Source organism: Saccostrea cucullata, unplaced genomic scaffold (genome assembly GCF_032062105.1).
Source record: "Saccostrea cucullata isolate Sc308-1 unplaced genomic scaffold, CSIRO_AGI_Scuc_v1 ctg11143, whole genome shotgun sequence".
Lineage (NCBI taxonomy): Eukaryota > Metazoa > Mollusca > Bivalvia > Ostreida > Ostreidae > Saccostrea > Saccostrea cuccullata.
This window is the reverse complement of record NW_026923581.1, coordinates 1-21,460: the sequence shown is the minus strand read 5'-3', so window position 1 is coordinate 21,460 and position 21,460 is coordinate 1. Positions and strand designations below refer to the sequence as shown.

General features: G+C 32.2%; 2 protein-coding genes across 2 annotated transcripts; both read right to left on the bottom strand.

The window, feature by feature from the left end:
- Positions 1–336: 336 nt before the first annotated feature.
- On the bottom strand, positions 337–8,295 carry LOC134264419 (uridylate-specific endoribonuclease-like; the record flags this gene model as incomplete). Its single annotated transcript, XM_062746710.1, has 4 exons — positions 8,207–8,295; positions 6,205–6,307; positions 1,234–1,352; positions 337–450 (listed from the first exon to the last, which is right to left on the bottom strand). Coding segments are annotated over exons 1-4 (388 nt in total), but the record flags the coding sequence as incomplete, so codon positions are not given.
- A 1,662-nt stretch (positions 8,296–9,957) lies between these two features.
- On the bottom strand, positions 9,958–21,046 carry LOC134264418 (uncharacterized). The gene is made up of 6 exons (XM_062746709.1): positions 21,005–21,046; positions 20,840–20,857; positions 12,141–12,282; positions 11,600–11,785; positions 10,909–11,079; positions 9,958–10,735 (listed from the first exon to the last, which is right to left on the bottom strand). The coding sequence occupies exons 1-6, from the start codon at positions 21,044–21,046 to the stop codon at positions 10,143–10,145; spliced, it is 1,152 nt and encodes a 383-aa protein (XP_062602693.1). The 3' UTR covers positions 9,958–10,142.
- Positions 21,047–21,460: the final 414 nt, after the last annotated feature.

The following is a 21,460-nucleotide window of genomic DNA, read 5'->3' as shown; positions in this document are numbered from 1 at the left end:
GTCATTTTAGTGTAGTTAACAAACTATGAATATACGCGTTGTAACTATCATGTAACTTTATATTTTTAAGAGGTATTGGACTTTGAAAAATTCAACTCAATAAAGTTTTGAGCGTGCGAATATATTTATTTGGTACTGTTTCAACATGTTCAAAAGAAACTAATGAAACAAAATGGTAATTTTAAAGTTAATAATCAAAGATACCGTTTATTTTTCTTAACTTTTATGGGTATGAATTTGAAAAAGAGCTGTCTCCTCTTGTGTAGCATTTCTTTACATAGGAGGAAACTTCAATGTGTCGATCGCATCAAAGAAAAACACTTGTATAGGGCTTACCAACACACAGAGTTTGATAATCTGGGCAACAATCACCGAAATTGACGCATGCGCTGTTACATTGACAGGGTTTGCTGTTGTCTAGGGCAGCGTTACATCTTCCAGAACAAGTTTCTGAAAAAGAGGGTAGTGTATTATAATGGGATTACCTTTTCTGATATGTATGTTTAACAAATTTTTGTGTTATTACTTCATTGCTCATTTGAAAGTTAAGATATCGACCAAAATTTAATGAAAAAAATCTATCTGGACTTGAATACCAAAAACTATTGCTGTTGGTTTGTGTCTGTCATTATATTTATATGGAGTATTCTCTTCTGAGAAGAGGACAGGCTTTCGTGTACGTCCAACCTTGCGACATTTGTAGATAGATGTATGAATTACGTGTAACGGTAACTTACGCTGTGTACAGATGTGTGGAGTACGTTTTACAGTAACTTACGTTGTCTACAGATGTATAAAGTACATGTTACGGTAACTTACCCTGTGTACAGATGTATAAAGTACATGTTACGGTAACTTACGCTGTGAACAGATGTGTGGAGAACGAGTTGCAGTAACTTACGCTGTGTACAGGTGAATGGAGTACGTGTTACAGTAACTTACATTGTGTACAGATGTATGGAGTACGTGTTACAGTAATTTACGCTGTGTACAGATGTATGGAGTACGTGTTACAGTAATTTACGCTGTGTACAGATGAAAGGAGTACGTGTTACAGTAACTCACGCAGTACACAGATGTATAAAGTACGTGTTATGGTAACTTACACTGTGTACAGATGTATGGAGTACATATAACTAACTTATGCTGTGCACAGATGTATGGAGTACGTGTTACGGTAACTTACGCTATGTACATGTACAGATGAATGACGTACGTGTTACAGTAACTTACGTTGTGTACAGAGGGCGTGGTAGTCGGCACAGCAGTCTCCATAGGTTCCACAGTGGGTGTTACATTGACACGTCTTACTGGGGTCATGACCCGCCCCACAACGACCTGAGCACGTGTCTAAAATAAAAGAACAAGATTGATTGTAAAAACACTGATGTACCCATCGCAGCTTATGTTGAAGTTTAAATTTCTCAATGCAAGTCATACTCAGAAGTCAAGGTCAAGAATCAAAATGTTGTTACCAAAAGAAAGGACTTGTCTCAGTGAAGGTCGAGGTCATAAGGTCAAAATAAGATTTACCCAGGAGAAATTCATCTCATATGGAATGCACTTGTGAAATATGAAAACTTAGAGCATTGACTGTTCAAAAGCTGTATGACAAAAAATGAAGATTTGAAAACAATAATAATAATAATAATAATAATAATAATAATAATAATAATAATAATAATAATTATAATAATAATAATATTTATTCAGGTATAGGTATTGAGCAATGAGCAATAACATTGAGGTATGAGTATTACACAATATAAAAATCTATAAATAAATATACATAATTTAAGAGATAAGTTATAAAACAAATTGACTAATAAATCTTAATTTCGATTCATATAATTCAAATAAATATATTATATTAAATATGCCTAAACCCAAGGATAGCCCATGAAAGCCATTATGGCTTATTTCCAATAGTGTCCTTTTACATACAACAAAATTACTGGCATATGACATATAATATACAGTACTTAATCCAAACAATAAATTGTTTGTATACTATTCTATTGTATACTAGCTATAAACTGGATGGCTTAAAATTTTAATCTTATTATGCAAAAGCATCTAAAACACAAGTTCTTAATTGTATAAGAAGAAAGAACAATTGAGTAATAAATCTAATAGTATAAAAAATCCTCTTTTGCATTTTTCTTAAGTTTCTCCATAAAATGTTTTTTGACCTCTTTTTTGAATTTTGATTTACTCGTAATTGTTTTAATCTGGTCAGGATCGAAGAGAATTCTAATCTTTAATACTATTATAAAAAAATGTTTGCCTCTCCATTTTTTGAACCCTTGGCACAAAAAAATAATTTGACTTGACCTTGTACAATTTTAGACACATTTCGCTTAAAATTGCTATACATATAATTTGGACCTTTATTATGAAAAATATTGTAGACGTGATTGAGGCATAACTGACACACTTTACTTCTAATGTTCAAAAAACCTAATTTTTCAAATTCAGTAACACTTACTCTTGATCTAGGTGAAACATCAAGAATAAATCTAATAATCTTGTTCTGTATAACCTGTAGTCTATTTTTTTTTAATTTTTCAGATAGTCCTTCATACCAACAAGTAATAGCATAATCAATGAATCAAGAATTTAGAAATCTCTAAGGTCAAGCTCCAAAGATCAAATATACATGTATATATGTAGGACTCCAAAGTGCGACGGGACTCCAAAGTCCGATGGTCACGCCAAAGTCCGATGGTCTACGCAAGACCCCAATGGTTTGACACGCTAAACCCCGATGGTGCTGAAAACAATTTACGTTTATGACGTCATAATACTAATGCGGCAAACTACAATGTCGCACCATGCCAAGATTTTTTAGCATTAATAATTATCATTATGCAAAAATTAACCCTTATCTCTCGGATAGGTTCGAAACTAACCCTAATCGCTCAAAAAGTGTGTAGGCATAACAACTATATAGATACCTAGATATCATGGGTGGGTGCGATACTAACCCTAATAAATCGACTAGTGTGCGATGACTATCCCTAAACCAATAAAACTAAGAGGACTGACTCTAATCAGTTGAGTGGTGTGCGAGGACTAATCCAAATATCTCTGAAACATGTAAGCAATACACAAAATAAATAAAAGCGTATGCGAGGATAAATTCGGAAATGGTGGCATATGAATGCAGGAAAACGGTATCGATGATTGTCGAATTATTGTGACGTCATAAACATCGATTGTTTCTCCGAACCATCGGACTTTGGCGTGTCAGACCATCGCACTTTAGCGCAATGTGTCTCATAGGAAACGAGCCATCGGACTTCGGCGTGACCATCGGACTTTGGCGTCCGTGACGACAACAAACCATCGGGCTTTGGCGCAGACCATCGGGGTTTGGCGAGATCATCGGGCTTTGGCGTCACCATCGGACCTTAGAGTCTTTCATATATACCCAAGAAATAACACACATGTGAAGTTTAAAAGCTATAACCAAGGTCAATGTTTGGGTCTTATTTATAGTTTTTGTCCTGTCTGTCCGTTTGGATATCTGTTTGTCTGCAAAAACTTAAACCTTGTCCATTATGATTGATTAGGCGGGGCTATGTCTTTCATTTTCAGATGTATTCCATGTGACAAGAACTTCCTTTGGGTACCACTAAATTTGACCTTTGAGCTTGACCCACTTTTGCAAAAATATCCCCAACTTTATCCTTCGCTATAACTTTTGAATTGTTGGTGTTAGGGGATTCATTTTTCACAGGTCTATTCTTTGTGACAAAACCTTTAAGTGGGTATAAATGTTATTAATCTTTTTACCTTGACCTTAGAGTTTGACCCACTTAAAAAAAAAATCTAAACTAGTCTATAACTTTCAAACAATTAGAAATAGGCTTAAAAATTTCATAGGTGTATTTCTTGTGGTAAGGCTTTCCTTTGGGTACATATAGTACAATTTTGACCTTTTGACCTCGACCTATGGAGTTTGACATGCATTTGAGAAAATTCAACCTTTGCCATAAGCTGTCAAGGGGGAATCAGTGTTTCACAATCTTTATTGTTTTCTTGCAAAAGTGGTTCAAACTCCAAGGTCATGAGGTCAAATATCTAGATACCCAAGGAAAGGTCTTGTTACGCGCATGTCATTAAGATTTTGTTTGCTCTTGTTGCCTAAACCATCAGAAGATAGTACATCAATTGATTACTTTATTTCCTATATCACTGAGCTTCTCTTTGGAGTTTTACTTATTGATCATAAATCCTGGAAAGGTTGTTTATTTTAATATGTTTAAATGAAACAAATACGTGTTTATCAGAGAAATTTTAGACGAACAATGTATACTTTCAAGATTATATTTAAGCGTTGTTTTTTTTCTCTTACATAAGCTATTCAGGAAAAGAGATAATATAGGTTAAATTTATCAAGTATTCAAATTAAACAAAAAAAAAATTAAAATAGAAACTTGTCATTTATTTTACATGGTTGTAAAGGGTCATATTGTAAGTTGTTTGAGTTTATTGAATTAATTGTTGTGGTTCTACGCCAAAGGTAAGAATGTAATTCTCTTGATTTATATATCTAACGATGACGTAGAGAAAATTAAACAAACGCAGAATAGAATAAAACCAACATGTCATCAAATCATGAATTGTTTTATAATCATCACATAAAGAACTGCGAACGATAGTATTGTTCTCCCGCCTACCTCCAAGTCAATTTTCAAAAGTTAACATATTCGATGATTTTTTTTATATTTTTTATAGATAATTATATGAATTTTCATAAAACATTACTTATTTGGGAAAACAAAGAGAGATAACTCTAAAATTTTGGTAAAACTTGTGTTTTTCACTATAGAAATCAATGGAAAACGGAAAATATTTTTAAAACATAACGATAAAATAAACAAAACGATAAAAATGCTTATTTTCCACCAATTTCAAAGCAATTACAACGGAAACATTATATTTTATTGAAATATTTATGTTAAATTAATTTGCCAAAAACATAAGAAAAGTTATAAGGAAATTTAATCATATCCAAGACTATTTTAAAATACGGTGTTGCTTGAAACTCCGATTTCAATGGAAAAAATTGTCTACCCCCCTTTTCTCAAGAGCTGGAATTATGGATAATTTACTGTTTGGAGCTGGTATTTTGATTAATTGATTTATCAATTACCATTGAACTGTTCTTTGAATTAAACAAAGATTTTATGGCCAAATTGCTATTCATATTGAATTAAATGGTTCCAAAATGTAGGCGGGAATCTCGAGTTAGCGTGCGTGTTTCTTTAAATTGTATTATTGTTGTTAAATTGTATTGCAATAATCAATATTATACTGTATATTATTTAGATATACTTTAAGCTTTTTAGCATTAATAATCTTCATCATATAGTTGAAAAAATCCATTACGCTTTAAGTATCTAACGTGAGTATTATATATTTAAAAGGATCCCATCATCAGATTTAATTGATATAACTAGGGGCGGCCCCAGGACAAGTTTTATTGCAATCAACCGATCTTTGTACTTTTACCGGTTACATAATATATATAGTGGCAACTTATTTTTTTATCTAATTAAATTTAATCAACTGGATCATGAGGATTGACTCATAGCTGGGTTAAACACTCGTAACTAAGACATTTTAGCGACAGTAATTTTTCGCCAAAATAATGGTTCTAAGACCTAATGTTCTGATCGTATAGTATCATTATTTGAACACATCAGTCTATATTTACTTTCTACATTAAATAATAATTAAATTAATTAAATAATAATTATATTAATTACAATATATGAATAATTATTTAGTAAAATGTTTAAGATCAAATTGTTCCTGTAACAATACGATGAAGTTTTATAATTTTTGCTGATCGCTTTGTTTCTCCAGATGCACACAATAAACATAGGAACAGGTGCCCGTTTCTCAGGGATATTGTCATTATAGAAGGATCCTTCACATCCCGCTGTAAATCTTGACTTGTTATCAAGCATCCCTGCTCGTGACAAGTGAATGACCTAGTCCGTCAAATAATTCTCAAATTGTCGCTATTTCGATCGACATGATTTACTCGCACTTAAGGGTTTAAAATGTTGGAAACCTGAGCCCCATTGTACAATGTCTATATTATATCTAGTGGGGGCAAAACATGTGCATGCTTTGTTCATGCATTGTTATTTGTTACCGTAAAAAATGTTTCTCTTACCTTGTTTATCATGTTTATGTATCAGGTATTTCTTAGAGTCAGCCCCACAATCTTCATTTGTTTTGCAATGACCTTCAGATTCCTCTCTCTGACCGTAAGCTGCACTAGAAGGTACTGTACATGAAAACGAACAGAAAAAAATACAAGTTCTCTGACAGTAATTCTCCTTTATTGAGATTTGAATTTCTGAACGAGCACACGGGAAAAATAAGTATTGAATTTGTACTGAGAGTTGAATAAAAAAGTTTAAGATGATATATCATGTATATGTACATTAAAATTTGGTTTCATTTATTCTGGATTGGTGATGACAGCCCTTGGAACAAGATAAGAGGTATCTTTGTCTTTAAACTGAATAAAACTTCCTTACAGCTTTGTTACAACGCAAAATGTAATAACAATGCGAAATGTAATAAACCTGGATAATTACATTTTGCGTTATTACATTTTGCGTCGAAATCAACGCAGAATGTAATAACGCAAAATGTAACAACACACTTTTGAGGATTATTACATTTTGCGTTATTACATTTTGCGTAGAGATTAACGCAAAATGTAATAAGGCAAAATATAATAACACTATTTTTGGATTATTACATTTTGCGTTGTTACATTTTGCGTCGAGATTAAGCAAAGGGCAAGAACGCAAAATGTTATAACACATTTTTTTTCGTCAGCCAGATTAAGTACAATTTTAAATAGTGTAGTGCCGATGAAAAGAAAATAAATCAAAAGGAAAAAGAATTGATAAATGTATATGTAATTTCTTACAATTAACAATATATTGATTTAATTAGCTACATGTACTTAAAATCAGTTTAATAAATGTATTCAAATTATAGATGTTGCAAATCAGAAGCGTGCATCTGTAGGCAGGGTTGTTGGGGGTATTGACCAGTGTGCTTTTGCTTTTTTTTTATATGGACAAATGCAATGAATCTGAAAAAAACTATTCATTTGTACTGGCAGCTGTAAATGTATAGGGGGAAGGGGTTTATTGACAATAAATGATACCATACAGTTCCATGCAAATCACCAGCATTGCAGATAAGCAAAAAACAAAATACTCTATCTTTTTGTTCAATATTAAATTTGGATTGTTTCTTCATGTCCACAGTAATATAGTAATAAACATACGATGTAAACACCCCACCCTATCCCTGCCATCCTCGCTTGACACACACATACACTTCTAATTTGTTAACCAATATATACATGTCGAACATGCATATGTAGAGCTTTTAATGAACCTATGGTCAATCTTTGATAATTAGATATGTGTTATTGGTTAGAAATTTAACAAGACTATCAAAAAAATGCCTATCAAAGGTAATTTAATTCTTTATAATTAAGTACAGTGTATTCAATACAGTATAACTAAAATCAGAGTCAGAAAAACGATACAGTTAGGTGTACTTATGTCCGTTAAAGCCCTAAAGTTGGTCTCATTGTTTTAGTTCTAAATATTTTTACAGCGTGCTTCCTATGTTGGTTACATGTATATATATTTGAATCAATTTTATAATCTTTTTTGTTGCACGCAATCCAAAACAAAAAAATATTTTGTTTTATTACATGTTATTTTATTACATTTTGCGTTTTTTTCAGTGCAAAAATAAAATAACGCAAAATATAACAAGAAAAAAGCACGTTATTACATTTTGCGTTGATCTCGACGCAAAATGTAATAACGCAAAATGTAGTAATCTAAAAATTGCGTAATTACATTTTGTGTTATTACATTTTGCGTTGATTTCGACGCAAAATGTAATAACACAAAATGTAATAATCTGGGTTAATTACATTTCGCGTTGTTATTACATTTCGCTTTGTAACACAGCTTCTTTATATTTCCTATTCACAACTGTTGTGTTTCAAATTTCAAGCCAAAGAAATTATTCAAACAGTACAAAACAATTAGAAAAAACTGTATAATTATACAAATATTAGGCCCATTAACTCTACGAGAATGAAGAAACGGTCCTTTTTTTCAAACACTGACATTTGTTTTACCTGCTAGTTCTCCAAGAGCCAACACAAAAACAAGGACCACAACTCTCCACATGATGAGCTGATCTCACACTGCATATACAGAAGTAAAGGATGTGGTACATGTAAATATACTGATTCAAGTGATTACAAGTAACAGGATTATTACGTATAACCAGTGAATATCAAGGAACTTGTTTTGTATATACATAAATTGTACATTATACTAGTGTAGACATTGATAATATAACGCTTAGAGACTTTAATTATAATGTTACCTCAAAATACTGACGAAAATGTCAAGAATCAAGACTACATGTACCATTGGAAGCATTGAACAGCTTTTCTAGCCCTCTGGTTCTTGAGAGGGTAGGAAAAAATCCTAAAAATATTTGTATTTCAGTGTAAAAACTTGATCACCCTTTTGTGAACCTATCCTATCCATTGAGTTATGATCTAAATAAAAATTAGAATTTACAATGCAAGGAAATCTCCACATGAGTTTTAGATTCTGGCCAAGTGGTTTTTGAGATGATATTTGCAAACTTTTTCCTTTATATTTAAAATATAAAACTTCATTTGATGTATTTGTTGCAGTCAAATCCTACCCCAAAGGCGTAAAGCTATCCTACCCCAAAGGCGTAAAGCTATATACAATATGACAATGAGAAATTCAAAATCCACACAAGTTTCAGTTTTTCTGGCCAAATGGTTCTTGAAACGAGATTTGGAAACATGTTTCCTTTATATTTAAAAGTAAAACTTTGATGTTCTCATTGTGGCAAAACCCTTTCCGAAAGGCTTCACGCTACAATGTATGAACGATTCAAAATCTACACAAGTTCCGGTTTCCTGGTTCATTGGTTCTTGAGGTTAGTAATTCAATTTTTTATACTTTATATTCAAATATAAAACTTTGATATCCTTATTGTGGCCCAACCTCACCCAAAGGCGCGAAGACATGAACAATTCAAAATCTACATTGAGTCTTCCTCGGAAAGCTTTCGTATCAGTTTCAGCTTTTCCTGTCTGTATTGTTCGTGAGATTTTAAATGATCCCACCCAATTTTGAAAAAGGATGGTTAACTTGGCTCTATCTTTCAACAATTGAGAATCCTCTTTATTCCCCGTCGTTCTTGAGCAGAATATAAAAACGCCGACCAACCAAGTGATCCAAGAAGCTCCTTTTATTTCTTCCTTTTTCATTTACAATTATAAACAAATTAAAACTCGCTCGCTCTCTCTCTCTCTCTCTCTCTCTCTCTCTCTCTCTCTCTCTCTCATTACACCATGCACACATTTTATCTAAAAATATGTAGAAAAATATATTGTCAAAATTGGCACAAATATATTATATGAAGCTTTCTACTCGTTAAAACATCCTATCATAACAGTAACAATAAAAAAAAAATCTTGAATTCATAAATATTTTAGATAGCTCTTAAATGGGCCTTCTAACATTCATGTACTGTAAAAATATTTTATATAAAATCAGGCAGTATTAGTGCATTATATTTGAAAATAAAACAGTTATGATTATAATTCAGACATCTTGAACAATTTACAAAACATTTCTTTTGTCGTACATGTAAATTAGATTTGCATATCCTCCACAGTATAAATATAAGCAAACCTTGTAAATGTTTCCAATACTCAAGAAGATAATTCTCAGAATAGTATTAGATGTAATATTAAAATTTAATGCGCATTATTTATCAATAATTCAAATATTTTTTTTTCTAGGAAGCGCCAAACATACTTCTTCTATTGTATTTTTTTTTACGCTTTGTTTAACATTGCTAGATAAATCGAAAAAAAAATGTATATATATCAATGAATCAATTCATATTGGTTTCATTTTTCATATATGAATAACTTCATTAAACTTATCGCAAAAACACAACCTTCGACCACTTCAATACTTCGTTAATGGACGAGACACGTTTAGATACAGAGGACACTAGCTCGGGACATGCCCTGTCTGAGCGAATTTAGATAACTTAATGGCCTCAATGGTTGACATCCCGAAATCGTTCCGTAAATCTTCCCTTGTCATTTCCTTCAGCAGAACACCGTCGATTCCTTGCTCGGCAAACGTATCAACATATTTATCCAGTTTTAGTTCCTTCATCCACGCTCCTAAATCGGCAATCTTCAGTTCCTCTACATTAGGCGCGCGTGATACTCTACTCGGACTGGGTGGAACTTCATTAACAGTTTTACTTTTTTCTGGCCTTTGAAAAACTGTGGGCCTCTGTGGCACTGCCGGGGCCGGAAGTGAAGCCGGGGGCGGGGTCAAAGGTTTCACAGGCTGGGCTTTCTTGTCTGTTACCGGCTTTGGCGCTTTCGGCGGAGGCACTCTGCTCACAACGTCAGCCGGGATGAAATCGTACGTGTCGGGCACTTGTTCTATGTAGTTCAGAAGCCTAGAAGGGCGATGGGAAAGTTTTTGTCGTAGGATATCGTCCATGTTATAATATTCAGCAGGAGTTCGGTAAGTAAAATCGGAGTAGTCGTTATGTGTAGCCGACTCTTGTGAATACACAGCCACATCTGTCGATAAGAAATGTGTTTAAGAAGTTTTGTATAAATTTATAAAAGATACCTAGAGTGAATCAGTCTTTCTACCGAGTTTCATAGATTCGGAATGCTATCAATGATACCTTATTCATTTAAGTAAATGTACATTAATTTGAACACTGTAATGATGTGACTTAAAAACATACTGGGGTTTCCAAAGTTTGTGTTGAATTTGACGTTTTGTATGACTTTCTGTTCCATGTTTTGGAGACTGGCCACCCAATGGTCGTCGGAGAAGCCCTCTATTCCCACCGCTATAGACAGTCTCAGGTCAGGCAGGTACACGGGTACCGCGGTCTGCTGAGCGTATAACATACCTACAACCGCAGAGAATTGGTCAACACTGTTCAGATACAGAGGTAAAAACTATTATGTACAAACAATATACGCTGTTGTACAATAACCAAAACCCATTATGATCTTCTGTACAGTACAGCAACAGGTTCAACAGTGGAAAACTTAATACAGGTGAACAACATAATTAATCTTAATAGAGATACAAGTACATTACATGATGATGCAAAAAAACATGGCACCTTCGCAATTACATGTTTACCCGGTATTACATTTAATAACTACGAAATGTATACAAAGGCTGTAAAATATGTTCAAAATTCCCATAAAGGTATGCAATTCTCTATATTAGTCCGAAATATTTTACCTTTTCCAGACTTTATCATTTTTACGATTTATTCTAAATTAGCTATCAAAAAGAAAAATAACTGGAAAAACGTAAGATATTTCGCACCATCTTCCGTAAATGCTACAAAATAAGAGATGATTTTGGGAAGGTCAGGCGAAACAGGAAAAACAGATGAAGAAAATGTGGGCTCTTACCGTCTGACACGGCGTTGCCTAGGAGATACCGGTCCTCGTACGTGCTGATCAGGTTCAGCTGACAACTCTTTCCGGTCTCTCTCTCCTGGCCTTGAATATTCATGAGTTGGTGCGAGTCTGATGGCGTCACTTCCACCGGAAGTAAATGCTTCTCAAGAATTTCATTCAGAGTTTGTTCTCTGCCACCTGGATAAGAAAAAAAAATTACCAGATGTGATTTGTTGTCAGGCATAAACTACACACAAGCCCCCTCCACAATATTTCTCTTAAACCTGATCTTCGCAAATCAAAGGTTTACAGACGCTTTGCTCTTTGTAGAGAGCAAAGGGGTCTGAAAACCATTGGCTTGCAATAATGATCTTATGAATGTTTGAAAAATCCGATAATTTGCTCAGAATGCTGTTGGATTTGTGTAATATGACAGTGCTCAAACCAGATGAAGATTTAAAAATTTCTTGTCAATCGTATCGTAATAGACAGTATTTCTGTAAGACTGTGCATTAAAGGGGACATAAAGCAGTAAAGCTGGTTCACAACTCACTTTTCTTGCCGCCTTTCAGGGAACAGAACTTCATGCCATAGTCCACAGGGATACTGATTTCCCGCCCCTCCAGCACGGACAACCCCCTCTCTACCTTAGCCACCACTCGCTTCTGGGTGGAGTAGGTGTGTATCCGAATTACCTTCAAATCAAAAGAAAAAATGTTAATCTTATATAAATTACATTAAAACGTTGCCTAGACAATAGAACACGAAACTTAAGATCATATAGAAACGAAATTGATTTGGTACAGATTAACTACATTCCCAATTCCCAGAATTCCCTACCATGCAGTCGAGCATGCGTGTTTCAGTAAAATTTATGTAGTTGCATGATCAACAAATACAAATATTGCATGTACATGAAGTAATGGAATCCGGACAGGGCCATGTAGTTCACTTGCTCGCCAACGCATAATCGAAGTTTGTGTCGATAGTTCGATAAATCGATGGTGCAATGAGGATGGAGCGATGGTGCTATACGGGGACCTTTCTGAATTCCGTTGAAGTTGATATTGTTATTAAATGTTTTCCTCCAAAGAAAACAATTATCAACCGAGGCACTCTTGATGGTACCATTTGAAAGAAAATTATTATTTACTACCATTTACTACGTAAAAATACATCTAAAGCAAAAAAAAAAAAAGAGCCATGCTCAAATTATCAACTCACAACGGATGAATCTGCATAAAACTTATATAGAATATTAAATCTTATTTTATATATACAAGTATACATAACGCCTGAACTGATAAAAAAGACGTTTTAATACGTATGGACTTCCTTACAATATTCTTAGATACCTTTGACTTCAGACTTTAAGATTATAATTAAGGTAAGGTTTGCGTCTCCCTCCAACTCATATTTTTTTAATATGCACACATGCTATATATCAATTTATTCAGGAAAATTAGCTTCATTATTTAATATGATTTTCAAAGATATTGCCTGTCTCATTTTTTGAGTAAAAGACGCCAAATTTAACGTATTTCATATTTCACCTCGAACATTATTTTCATTGAAAAAATTGATTTATTTTATAAATTATCAAACTTTTATTATCAAAATGACCGGAATTAGTATAATTCATGCTTCTATTATTTAAACGTTTAATTTTCCTTTATCAGAAATGTGAAAATTTGGGTAAAAAAGAAGATTTTTCAATTTTCCTTAATAAAGTGAAACCGTTGCCATGGCAACAAAAATATAAAAACCAACGTTTTACATATCTACCGATTCCACCAAAATCCATGAACTTATTAATTTGATCATTTTCATTAATTTAAACTAAAAAAATATGTATGTCCCCAATATTATTTCCATGGAAACAGGGGCTATATTACGGGTTCGGAACATAAAAATCAGGCTTTTTCTACAATTTTAAAGACAACATTGATGTCACCTTGTCATGGTGAATGTTAAAGACTAATGTTATTTTTTATATTGTTCTTAGGCATAAATTGACCAAAAATATTCAAAATAAAACTCTTCCTGTGCTACAAGATGGTCTAAAAATTTATTCCATGGAAGAACTCTAGTATTTATGGCAATCTTTACATCTGAATATTCTGATGAAATTGTCCATGAATTATACTGCAACACCTTTAGAAGTACATGTATATGTATGTAAACATACTTCAGAACATGTTGCAACTAAACCAATTAAAAGCCTATGAATTTGACCTCATGCTGATTAGTTATTCCAACATGTAGTAACTTCTAGACATCTTTGTAGCAAAATATCTTTACGTATTCAGTTATGGTTGGTGACTGTCATTATACATGTATGCCATTTTTTGAGTGAAATGTTGTAAGCATTGCATTCACAAAACTGCTGTTTCTATAATTAAAATATTTCTTTACTTGGAAGAGTAGAAATGCTATCTTTAAAGTAATGTTTGTTTGCCCTCTCTTGACTCAGGGTAAAATTATTGGGTCAGTAGGTGAGGAAATCTTCAACAACATTTTTTAAGGGGGATAAAAGGAATAAAAAGAAAATTGAAAAAAAAAAAGTTTTCAGTCTGGTCATTTTAGTCAGTCGGTCTGGAGAGGCCGACAACCAAACATTTTTTAAAGATGGCCTATTTCTACACTTCATGGACATCAGCTCAATCATTGGATTAGACAGTCTTAGAATCAATCATTGGATTAGACAGTCTTAGAATCTAAATTGAAATATCAGACAGAAAAAAATAAAGATGGATTCTAAGTGACATCAATTCATACTTTAATAATGAGTTTACAGAGTACTTCTGATTTCAGAGAAAAGGCAAATTCTGCAAAATGACATAACACTGTCATTATGATAAATATTTGTCAAGAACAGGTAAAAAGAAACAATGCTACAGTGATAGATATATTTCCTTGATATCCATGAAATAATAGTTTAAATATAACAAAATTTTCTGCTTTTTAAAATCAAAATACATGAAAAAAATAAAAAGATTATAAATGTAAACAATTTTAAAATAAACTTCATGTACTTGTGAAAAAAATTTAATTTTATTAGATTGCTAAATTGGTCTTATCATTCCTACTAAATTAACAACCTTACAATTGCCAAGTGTCATGTTTTAAACTGTTACAGTAGATATAATTATACATGTTCATTGCAGCTTTATATACAAAACTCGTCAGTTTTAAGAAATACTTATTTGAGCATATTAGGTCTAAGTTAGAACAAAATTTAATGAATAAAAATATTAATTTTAATTGTTCATGTATTAATTTCCTTGCAATTTTACAAACCCTTTTAAGAAATTTGTTACATGTAAGTATAGACAAAAGCAACCTTCAATTAATACTTATGTAGTATACATTTATTTTACTGAAAACAAATTCAAAGATGGACAAGCAGAGCATGAACTGCAATCATCGGATAATGATAGACATCTTTTCTAAATATATGGAAAACAGCATGTATTTACTAGATAAAAATGTTGTTGAACATTAAATTTTCTTCTATAATTTATACATATAAAAATATGCATTGGGTATAACAAGTCAGAAGTTCTTCTCCAAATCTCCATTGATTTTGCCATGTCTGGTTCAACATCTTAGCTTGATCCATCCAACTTTCTTTAATATTCTTGAGCTGATATGGGATGATGGCACAAATCTTTTTAGGAAACACTGAAGTACTTTTTTGGTTCTTATCTATTCCAATTAATGACCCATGATCTGAAATCACATGTGTTCATTTTTACAATAACATTTAAGGAATTGCATTTTTTGAATAGCATAAGGAATTGCACTGAGTTTCATTCACTCAATGAAATGAATAAATTTCCAATATAATGAATGAAGAATCAATATGAAATTATTGTAAAATTTACAGATTGAATAAGTGAAATTCAAATGCTTGATCTTTCTTGTTCTTGTCATGCACAATCTGTATATCTTTTTATTAATTAGAAAATGGGATATTAATTAAAATCAAACCTCATTTAAAAAGGTAACTTGAACAATTGTATACCTGTTCTGAGGCTTAAACAGCAAGGATTTTATTTTTCATAATTTCTTGAATGAATGCATTTTTAAAAATTTTTGGCAATGTTGGGATATTAGTAACATCTTGACATCATTGTACCGTTTATTCATCGTTTTTAGTCAGTAGATCATTCATAACTTTCAGTTAAATGAATAGTTAAATAATTTATTACCTGATGAAACTATCAACAATCAAACTGTCAACATCATGATTGGACATGGTCAAATGCACCGTGACTTTTCTTCCCGGTTCGGACTGCATATAGCATAATACTTTACAGGATACTCTCAGGTCTTTTCTTTTTTCTTTCCCATTCTCACTTAAAATTTTAGTGTAGTGGTGAAGCGAGAAACACACATCAGCACAATGCTTCTACATCTACATCTACATTATACAGCGTTCCATCAAACATGATGATTATACGCTGGCCCTGCGCAAACGGACCTCTAAAATTAAATCAAAAAGTAGGAGAGAAAAAAAAAATTTACAAATAAAATTTAAAAACTAAATGTGTCAATGACTTTCTTCTGATAGGAATTGCCGTGCAACTTGCCACGTTTCGTATCGAAAATAAACAAGTCCTCCTTTATTGGTTGATCCACATGCATCACGCTAATCTCAAAGGCTTCTAAGATTCCTATGCTTTGATTTGTTATAAGACTTTCTCCTGAAAACGTCCTTCGTTTTTAGTCCTAACATCAAACATCAAGTATGACAGAGGAAATTCGTCACGGAGATGCTTAGCATCGCTAGTTTAAATTTGCCTGTTTCAAACGCTTTGGTGATTCGCAAGAGTTATCTCCCTGTTAACGCAAACCTTACCTTAACTAACCAAAAACTGACCTGTTCAATATTGATTTCCTCCAATAATGCTCCAGACACGGTCAATGAGGGACAACCTGATATTTGATGGGATAGCAGAAACTCAGGAAGAAGACGCAGAGGATTTGATAAAAGAATTCATTAAGACCGAGATGAATATCACAGACGAAATTGATTTCCACCGGGTGCATAGAATGGGTAGGAAGGGTGGAACCCGACCACGACCGATAATTGCCAAATTTGTGCTGCACAAGGACCGAGAAAGAGTCAGGCGAGCAGCCCCTGGATCCTTAAATGGCAAGCCATATGGAATTAAGGAACAATTCCCGAAAGAAATTAACGATCGACGTAAGCAATTATACCCCCAATACAAAGCTGCCAAAAGACAGGGCAAAAGGGCTTCACTAGTCGTCGACAAGCTTTACGTGGAGGGTCAACTGGTACCATTTCAGAACGACCATTCAAGAGATCGAATCCCAGCATTTGAAAACCGCGCCGCGCCGCCGACAGCCCATAGAAAATTCAGATATGCGGAAGCGCACTAGGAAAACCAAGGAGAACTGTGTAAACAGGAACTACATGTACAAAACGTAAACAATGCAAACTCTCTCAACAATTTGAAAATTATTAGTTTAAATGTTTGTGGACTTAATTCAAAATTACAAAACCCCGAATTTATTGAATTTATAAACAACAACGATATTGTATGTTTAACGGAAACAAAAACCGACAATGCTGATGATATTGAAATTAAAAACTTTAATGCCTTTTGTAAACATAGATTTTCATTGTCATCGAAAAAATCAGGTGGGATTGTAGTGTATGTTAGAGATATTTATTCTAAATATGTTACCGTTATAGAGAATGAATGTGAACATGTTCTATGGATAAAACTATCGGCCATCGGGGAAAGCATTTAATTTTCAAAATGATGTAATTATTGGTACTGTTTATATCCCACCTATAAATTCTCGTTTTTCATCCACCGATATTTTTGATGATATAGAAAAAGAAACTAATAATCTAATTGATAGTTTAGATAGCATTTGTCTTATGGGTGATTTTAATAGTAGGGTTGCTATGGAGAAGGATTATATTGAAAACATTAATTCTCATAACAATGATCATTTATTTTCAAATGACATAATTATAGATGAAAATATTTTTCTTAGTGATACATGTGATGTAACAAGACTTGAAAATTATGGTTTATCTGTTGATAGAAAGTCAAAAGACAAAACATTGAACCAATTTGGTAAAAAACTGTTAACTTTATGTAAAAACTGTAATATTTACATTCTAAATGGACGTTGTAACACTGATATAAACGGTGAATTTACTTGCAAAAACTGTAGTATAGTAGACTACTGCATTGCAAATATTAACTTTATCAAACAAGTTTCAGAAATGTCTGTTTTAGCTTTTTCTTCATTGTACTCAGATGTACATAATCCAATAGAACTAAAAATAAGAATACATCCTGAATCAATGAGTTTTAATATAGAAAATAGTCCATATAATTGTAATGATCAATCAGAAAAGGCTAAAAGGTGGAATAATAATGAAAAATTGACTTATCAAAACTGTGTTGAAAATAAAGTTAGTTGCATTAAAAGTTTAGAAGAAGAACTTTTAAACTGTAATGAAGTTTCCTTAGATTTAATTGATAATATTGTTGAAAAAGCTGGTGAAGTTTTAGTTCGAAGTGCTAAGGAAGTTTTTGGTGTTTATAAAAAAGCCACTTTTTCACAGGAGAATAAAAAATGTGTCTTTAAAAAGCCATGGTTCACAAAAGACTGTAAATCTGCTAGACGGAATTTTAAAAAAGCACAACAACTGTTTAAACGATTTGGAGGTAATATTTTTAAAGAAGATTTGTATGAAAAGGAAAAGCTGTTTAAACGAAAATTAAAATCTGCTCGAAATTTTCATAGGACAGATATGAAAAGGAAATTACAATATTTAAGATCATATAACCCAAAAGACTATTGGAAAATATTAAACTCTGATGGTAACAATAAATGCTGTAATGTAGAATTATCCAAACTATATGATTTTTATAAAGATTGTTGCAACATTGGAGTAGAGGGGGAAAACGAAAATGTTTTGACTGAAGATGAACTAAAATTGTTGTCAAATTTAGAACTTAATAACAGCATAAATCAACCAATCACACATGAAGAAATTACAAAATGTATACATGCTCTGAAAAATGATAAGTCAAGTGGACATGACAACATTGTTAATGAATATATAAAATCTACTGTAGATACTATGTCAAACTTTTATGTAATATTATTTAACAAGATTTTTGATTCAGGAATCATACCTTCTCAGTGGACATTTGGAAATATTATTCCATTATATAAAAACAAAGGTGACACTAAAGATCCCAAAAACTATAGACCCATTACTTTGATAAGCTGTTTGGGTAAATTGTTTACATCTATTCTGAATGAGAGACTTAATTATTATGCAAATACTGTCCATCTTATTTTAGAAAATCAAACTGGTTTTAGAAAAAACTATTCTACTTTGGACCACATTTTTACTTTGTATACATTGATTGAAATATCTAAGTATCATAGGAAAAGGTTGTACTGTGCCTTTATTGATTTTGAGAAAGCGTTCGACTCTGTCTGGCGTTTAGGTCTTTGGAATAAAGTTTTATTAAATAATATAGATGGTAAATGTTTTAATGTTATAACACAGCTGTATAAAAATATTAAATCAAGAGTAGTCTCAAATGGTCTGTACTCTGATCCCTTTCCTTGTACTGTAGGTGTTAGACAAGGGGAAAACCTATCCCCTTTTTTGTTTGCCATCTATCTAAATGACCTTGAAGATTTCATGAATTTAAATAATGTAAAAGGTTTATCATTTATAACGTCTAAATTAGAATCGGAGTTTAATTTGTATCTTCGATTGTTTGTTTTGCTATACGCAGATGACACGATCCTTTTGTCAGAAACACAGAAGACTTACAATACCAATTGGATGTATTTAACAAATATTGCAAACAATGGCATCTCAAAGTTAACACCAATAAAACTAAAATTGTAATCTTTGGAAAGGGCAATCCAAGAATTGAAAAACCAATTACATTAAATGGAATAACATTAGAAATCGTAGATAATTTTAAATATTTAGGAGTAAGTTTTTGTAAAAATGGTTCATTTAACACAAATGTCAAAGAATTATCTCAGAAAGCAACAAAAGCTATGTATAGTGTTATTGGCAAATGTAGAAAACACAATCTTAATGTAGAATGCACATTGGATATGTTTGACAAAATTGTAAATCATTATCTCAGAAAGCAACAAAAGCTATGTATAGTGTTATTGGCAAATGTAGAAAACACAATCTTAATGTAGAATGCACATTGGATATGTTTGACAAAATTGTAAATCCTATAATTTTATATGGATGTGAAGTGTGGGGTTTTAATCAGTCACCATTGATTGAAAAATTGCACTTAAAATTTTGTAAGCATATTTTGCATGTAAAGTCATCAACACCAAATTTTATGGTATATGGTGAATTAGGTAGATACCCTATTTCAATTAATATAAAGGTTAGAATGATAAGTTTTTGGTGTAAACTATCTTTTTTACAAAAGGATAAATTATCATCGAATTTGTTAAGTGTTTTAAAGAACTACAATAATCCATGGTGTAACTTTGTCAAATCTATATTGAATGAATGTGGACTTTCTTATATTTGGCATACTTGTCAACCTGTAAATGTATCATGGCTGAAGAAAATAGTGTTTAACACTCTGTATGATCAGTTTAAACAGAAGTGGTATAGTGAAATGTTTAACTGGTCTAAAGGTCTTAATTATAGAATATACAAAACTTCATTTTGTCTAGAAAAGTATTTAGTATCTCTGCCTTTTAAGTACTGGAAAATATTTTGTAAGTTCAGAACTTGTAATAATAAATTACCAATAGAAGTTGGAAGATGGCATAATGTACCAAGAGAAAACCGAATTTGTAAATTGTGTTCCAAAAATGAAATTGGTGATGAATTTCATTACTTATTTAATTGTAATGATTCACTTATTTTGAATTCAAGGTTATTATTATTATCAAAATATTACTATTCACATCCAAATGTGTATAAGTTTGATCAACTTTTTAATACAAAAAATACAGTTAAATTGACAAAGCTGTGTAAATTTATAAAAATTATTTTTGAGAGAGTTGGCTCTCCTGGTTAGCTCATTGTTAGTTTTGTTACTTTGTACTTTTTTCTTTTTCACGCATGCACATATGTTTAACTATACTTGTAATCTTTCTCAACACTGTACTTATGTCAGTTCATGAGAATAAATTCATTGTCAATTCATTGTCATTGAATTCTTTATTAACTAGCCAATTACTGACCTGTCCAATACTGAATGCCTCTCATTAACTAACAGTAAACAATACGCCTGAACTGATAAAAAAGATGTTTGAAGATGTATAGACTTCCTTACAATATTCTTAGATTCCTTTGACTTAACACTTTAAGACTATAATTAACTAACCATTAACTGACCAATAACTGACCTGTCCAATATTGATTTCCTCCAATAATGCTCTATTCTCCATTATTTAACCAGTTACTGAAATGTCAAATACTGAACTCCTCCCATTAACTAACCAATTACTGACCTGTTCAAGTTCAAGTTCATTTATTCACTCAAACCATCTAAAGTACATGGTACATGAGGACAATGAAAAAAAATATTTACAGCATATATACTTTCTGGTGTTCAATACTGAATTCCTCCAATTAACTGACCGAACTGAGCTGTCCAATACTGAATTCCTCCCATTAACTAACCAATAACTGACCTGTCCAATACTAAATTCCTCCAATTAACTAACCATTAACTTATCAAAAACTGACCAATTACTGCAAGACCTGTCCAAAACTGAATTCCTCCCATTAATGAACCATTAACTCATCAATAACTGCCTAATTACAGATTTGTCCAATTCTGAATTCCCCTCATTTAACTG